Source organism: Mandrillus leucophaeus, unplaced genomic scaffold (genome assembly GCF_000951045.1).
Source record: "Mandrillus leucophaeus isolate KB7577 unplaced genomic scaffold, Mleu.le_1.0 Scaffold112, whole genome shotgun sequence".
Classification (NCBI taxonomy): domain Eukaryota; kingdom Metazoa; phylum Chordata; class Mammalia; order Primates; family Cercopithecidae; genus Mandrillus; species Mandrillus leucophaeus.
The window spans coordinates 920,732-927,106 of record NW_012099432.1 but is presented as its reverse complement, the minus strand read 5'-3'; the positions used below and the strand labels follow the sequence as shown (position 1 = coordinate 927,106).

General features: G+C 52.5%; 1 protein-coding gene across 1 annotated transcript in view; it reads right to left on the bottom strand.

Moving 5' to 3' along the window:
• Positions 1-2,565: 2,565 nt before the first annotated feature.
• The window catches only part of LOC105549817 (cAMP-specific 3',5'-cyclic phosphodiesterase 4A-like), a 23,988-nt gene continuing 20,178 nt past the window's right edge, over positions 2,566-6,375 (bottom strand). Inside the window, 1 exon segment of the mRNA XM_011994466.1 lies at positions 2,566-5,311. Within this exon segment, the coding sequence (XP_011849856.1) occupies positions 4,577-5,311 (735 nt within the window). The 3' untranslated portion in view covers positions 2,566-4,576.

Below are 6,375 nucleotides of genomic sequence, written 5' to 3'. Positions count from 1 at the left end.
AAGAAAGTTTTAGGCCGGGCGTGGTGGCTCACGCCTGTAATCCCAGCACTTTGGGAGGCCGAGGCGGGCGGATCACAAAGTCAGGAGATCGAGACCATCCTGGCGAACATGGTGAAACCCTGTCTCTACTAAAAATGCAAAAAAATTAGCTGGGCGTCGTGGTGGGCGTCTGTAGTCCCAGCTTCTAGGGAGGCTGAGGCAGGAGAATGGCGTGAACCCGGGAGGCGGCGGAGCTTGCAGTGAGCGGAGATTGCGCCACTGCGCTCCAGCCTGGGCGACAGAGTGAGACTACGTCTCAAAAAAAAAAAAAAAGAAAGTTTTACTGGACAAACCGTACTATAGAGCAACTCTTTAACTCTGGAACTGTTGTTATCCCATTTTATTTAAATAATTAATTCTTTTTTTTGAGACAGAGTTTCACTCGTGTTGCCCAGGCTGGAGTGCAATGTTGCGATCTCAGCTCTCTGCAACCCCTGCCTCACGGGTTCAAGTGATTCTTCTGCCTCAGCCTCCCCAGTCGCTGGGGTTATAGATCCCCGCCAGCACGCCTGGCTAATTTTTGTATTTTTAGTAGAGATGAGATTTCGCCAAGTTGGCCGGGCTGGTCTCTTAACTCCTGACCTCAGGTGATCCGCCTACCTCAGCCTCCCAAAGTGCTGGGATTACAGGTGTGAGCCACCACACCTGGCCCCATTTTATTTATTTACTTTTTTTTTTTTTCTGAGGCAGTGTCTCACTCTGTCACCCAGGCTAGAGTGCAGTGGCTCAGTCACAGTTCACTGCAGCCTCAACCTCCTGGGCTCAAGTGATCCTCTTGCCTCAGCCTCCAGAGTAGCTGGGACTACAGGTGCACACCACTACACCCAGCTAATACATCCCCATTTAGTAGAAGAAACAAGTGAAGCTCAGAGAGATCAAACCCAAGGTCACCAACCAGAGTCCCTCTCGAGCCCAGGAGTTCATGACCATCCTGGTCAGTATAGGGAGACCCCCATCTCTACCAAAAAAAAAAAAAGAAAAATATCTCAGAGTCCCCGGACTAGAAACAAAAGGCAGAGTAGGCAGGTGGACTTTTCCTTGGACCCAGGCAAGATGCTCACATTTGTTTCAGAACATGCATGATATAAAAACATATGTCTAGCGTCCCCTTGTGTCTACCTACTCAAGCACTGTGTGTTTTCATGTGCATCCTGGTTTATTAAACCCTAGAGGCAGCCAGTATTCTTTTTTTGAGACAGAGTCTCGATCTGTCACCCAGGCTGACATGCAGTGGTGCGATCTGGGCTCACTGCAACCTCCAGCTCCCAGGTTCAAGCAATTCTCCTGTCTCAGCTTCCCAAGTAGCTGGGACTACAGGCACGTGCCACCACGCTCAGCTAATTTTTGTATTTTTAGTAGAGACGGGGGTTTCACCATGTTGATCAGGCTGGTCTCGAACTCCTGACCTCAAGTGATCCACCTGCCTCGGCCTCCCAAAGTGCTGGGATTATAGGAGTGAGCCACCGTGCCCAGCCGAGGTAACCAGTATTCTAACGAATGTCCAAATCACAAACATTTCCACTATCCGTATCTTTATATTCAGAAGTTTTGCTCATTAGTATAATATCAGAAACCTTCTATTGGTAAAATCAGGGGCTTGTTAATTAGCCTAATAGGGCTGGGTGTGGTGGCTCACGCCTGTAATCCTAGCACTTTGGGAGGCCGAGGTAGGCGGATTGCTTGAGCCCAGGAGTTTGAGACCAGCCTGGGCAACAAAGCGAGACCCTGTCTCTACAAAATAAAAAATAAATTAGCCGGGCATGGTGGCACACACCTGTGGTCCCAGCTACATGGGAGGCTGAGGCAAGAAGATGACTTGAGTCCAGGAGGTTGAGGCTGCAGTGAGCTATGATCACGTCACACCACTGCACTATAGGCTGGGTGACAGTCTCACTCTGCCACCAAAAAAAAAAAAAAAAAAGGAGTCTAATAAATGTGGGAAAATTAGTCTCGGTGAGTGGAATTAACAGCATTCAAGTACGTGAGCCACTGCACCCAGCCCCATGCAGTATTTAAAAAGGGAAAAGATATGGCCGGGCACGGTGGCTCATGCCTGTAATCCCAGCATTTTGGGAGGCCGAGGCGGGTGGATCACAAGGTCAGGAGTTTGAGACCAGCCTGGCCAATATAGTGAAACCCCGTCTCTACTAAAAATACAAAGAATTAGCCAGGCATGGTGGCAGGCGCCTGTAATCCCAGCTACTCAGGAGGCTGAGGGAGGAGAATCGCTTGCACCTGAGAGGTGGAGGTTGCAGGGAGCCGAGATCACGCCATTGCACTCCAGCCTGGGCAACAAGAGCGAAGCTCCATCTCAAAAACAAAACAAAATAACCCCTGCACGGCTTGAATTTCCATTTTATAACCCGACTCAGGCTGGAGAATGTCTCTGTCTGAGCTCTACTTCCCAATTCCGTCTGCTGGGGAACAAGTAGGGACAGAAACTCCCTCCCCAACCCAAGCAGACGATGCAGCGGGGAGATACCTCAACAAACAACGTGGGGGAATGAAGCCACATCAGTCAGGAAAATCGGTGAAAGCCTCGGTTTAATTGGAGACAAGATCGAAGGATTATTGATCAACGGACCAAATGACTGATCGTCAAAGTGGACAATACACAAGCAGCGTACAGAGGTCCTGTGCCCACCCTGGGGAGAGGAGCCCTGCTTGGGGGTGGGGTCTGTCTCTCCAGTCACCCCCTGGCTCCTGGCAAAGGGGGAGGGGACAGGCTCTGCCCAGCCCCAACCCCTAGGATGACACGACTTCCCATAAAACGACAGCGGTGAGTCCGCCCTTTTCCCGGGACTATGGTACAGTTTGTATAATACAGCAGGAACGGAGAGTATCCCAACAGGAGACCCCCTTCCCTACCTTCCCGACTGGGTCAGCCAGGGAAGGGCAAGTTTTTATTTTCCCTTTTTGCCTCTGTAGAATAATTTACAAACCAACCTTACAGTATGTACAAAAAAGAAAGAAAGAAAAAGAAAAAAAGATAAAGAATGAACAAAAAGAAAAGAAAAGGCCCACTCCGATCGCCGGCTGGGACAAAAACGACTTTCGCTACAAAATAGGAACCCTGTACAGACAGCATCGAGGGAGTGCGAGTGGGGGGTTACCTCCCCCTGGGGTGGACAGACGGATGGAAGGCTCGGGAGGAACTGGGGGCTACAGTACCGTGTGCTCAGAATTGGGTCGGGGGCAGGCGATGAATGAGGTCGGTCCAGCTGCAGAACCAGGCCGAGGGGCGAGGGGAGGAGGGAGAGAGGGGATCTTTCCTTCCAAACAGTCCCCCATGGCTTGGAGAAAAATGGCCTTGCATCTGTCTGCCGTATTGCTCAGGACTAGCTGGGGGAGAGGGAGAGGATTGGCAAGGTAGGGATGGAGGAGAAATTATTTTGGTGACAGAGTGGACGGAAGGGTTGCCCAGGAATGAGAATGAGGGTATACACCATTATTGCTTCTTCCTAGGGCAAAAGGTGGGGGGCTGTGATCAGAGTGTGGAAGGTGGGATCTGGAGGACCCTGGAAAGGGAGGTGCAGCCAGGATGGGGGTTCTGGGCGCCTGGCCCTGCCTCACGCAAGGTGCAGGCAGCCACGGCAACCCCCTCACCTGTGGCCATGGAAATTATTAAGGCAGAAACAAGAGGAGAAGCAGCTAGAAGTGGGGTGGGGAGGGGGGAGGTGTGCATTGATCAGAGCCACCGCCCCCCAAAAACGGAGAAAATTCAAAGTGAACCCAAAGTGGAAGGGAAAGAGGATGGAGAGTAGAGGAGGTCTAGGGCCATCCTCAAATCCCAGGCCCGAGGCTGGCGGTGGGAACGCCCCCTTCCACACCACCGCATATCCTAAAGTGAACAGCTCCCCTAGCTCCCTGACTCTCTAGTCAGTATCGCCGGGATTATCGCCAGAACTGTGCAAAATCAAGAGGAAGACTCTTTAGCAGAGAGAGGAGGCAGCAAACCAGAGGGGGCTGGAGCTGGGACCTCCCACAGTGACTGCCCCCCACCCCGGCCCCAGCCCCGCCTAGAATGGCTATTCCTGACCACGTTCTAGAAATCCTCTAAAATTCAGAAGAACACGCCCGAAGGAGGCCCCACACCTGCTTGGGCCCAGGTGGAGAGCCCCAGGTGGCTGGAAGACTGAGCCTGGAACTTGGGGGGCCATGGGAGGCGGTGAGGGGAGGGGTTTGGAGGTGGAAAGGGGGAACCAGGAACAGGAGCATCTACAGTTGCTGTGTTTCTTTCTTTTTTTTTTTTTCTTTTTTTTGTTCTTTTTCTAAAAATGTTACAATTAAAATTCAAAAAAATAAAATCCCTTCTGGGACCTCAGCCCCTCGTTCCCCAGCCCCCACCTCCAAAAAAAAGGCCCCGTGGGTGGGGGCGGGGGGAAAGGGGAAAAAAAGAAAAGAGAAAAAAAAAACCCACCTTTCGTTTTCTTTTTTCTTAGGAGGGCCAAGAGTCTTTGAGGCAGCGGAGGAGGTGGTTGGGGGAGAACAGGAGTGAGGGGAGGAGTGGAGGGGAACAGGGACAGAGGTCTGGGGATCAGGTAGGGTCTCCACCTGACCCTCCCCCACCAGGAGCTGGGAGTGCAGATGTGTCCTCCCCAGATGTCCCTGTGCAGGCACTGCAAGCCCTCTTGGCAGCCTGGTGCTCTCGTTGGGCCTCCACCTCGGCCGCCGTGGAGGGGAGGCCCGGGAGGCCCGGGGCATGCTCTGAAACAGACAGGGTCCTCCAGGCAGGGAGAAGGGGGCTTTGAAGAGCCAGGGCGGAGGGGCTGCTCTGGCTTACAGCAACCACGGATTCTTCCTGGGACGAGAACTCATCCTGAGCCACAGGTGCACTGCCTGTGGACTGTGCCTGCTGTGTCAAATACACTTCCTCCAGCTCGGCCTCCAGGGACTCATCCTGTGCCATAACATCCAATGACTCCTGCGCTGGGGATGCCTCCCGGGCCATGGTTGTATCCAGAGCTTCCTCGGCAACTGACAATCCCTGCGCTGTCAATGCCTCTTGGGCTGTGCACGGTATCGGGGCCATTGATATTTCTTCCTCTTCTTCCTCCTCCAGAGTCAGCTCAAACTGGAACTTATCAGGTGGGGGTGGGTGACCTGGCCCCCTTGACTCCTCCTCAGGTGGCGGCGACGGGCTCTGCCGGATGGCGCTGTAGTACCAGTCCCGGTTGTCCTCCAAAGTGTCCAGGATCTCCTGGGCGTCTGGGTGGACAAGGTCTGCCCAGGTCTCCCACAATGGGTGCACAATGTAGTCAATAAAACCCACCTGGTGGAGGGGAAGAACGTATAAACGTGCAGCCTATGGGGTGGATGGTACCACCACATTGTGGGAGCTAATGAAATGAAAAACATGCTTATGGGCCAGGCACAGTAGCTCATGCCTATAATCCCAGCATTTTGGGAGGCTAAGGTGGTTGGATCATTTGAGGTCAGGAGTTCGAGACCAGCCTGGCCAGCATGGTGAAACCGCATCTCTACCAAACATACAAAAATTAGTTGGGCGTGGTGGTGCGCGCCTGTAGTTCCAGCTACTTGGGAGGCTGAGGTAGGAGAATTGCTTGAACCTGGGAGGCAGAGGTTGCAGTGAGCCAAGATTGCGCCCCTGCACTCTAGCCTGGGTGACAGAGCAAGAATCCGTCTCAACAACAACAAAAAAAAACCACACACAAAAAACATACACATTGATGCAGTTTATATATATATACACACACACACACACACACACACTTTTTTTTTTTTTTTGACACAGGGTCTGTCACCCAGGCTGGAGTGCAGTGGTGTGATCATAGCTCATTGCAGCCTTGAACTCCCAGGCTCAAGTGATCCTCCCACCTCAGTCTCCCCAGTAGCTGGGACTAAAGGCGCACGTTACCACACTCAGCTAATTACTGTATTTTTTGTAGAGACCACGTCTTGTCACATAGCCTTGGCTGGTCTCAAACTCCTGAGCTCAAGCAATCTGCCTATCTTGGCCTCCTAAAGTGCTGCGATTATAGGTAACAGCCACTGTGCCCAGCCCTGTATGTATTTTTCTGTTTTTCTTTTCTCTCTTTTTTTTTGAGACGGGGTCTCGCTCTGTCGCCCAGGCTGGAGTACAGTGGCCGGATCTCAGCTCACTGCAAGCTCCGCCTCCCGGGTTCACACCATTCTCCTGCCTCAGCCTCCCGAGCAGCTGGGACTACAGGCGCTTCCCACCTCGCCCAGCTAGTTTTTTGTATCTTTTAGTAGAGACGGGGTTTCACCATGTTAGCCAAGATGGTCTCGATCTCCTGACCTCGTGATCCGCCCGTCTCGGCCTCCCAAAGTGCTGGGATTACAGGCTTGAGCCAC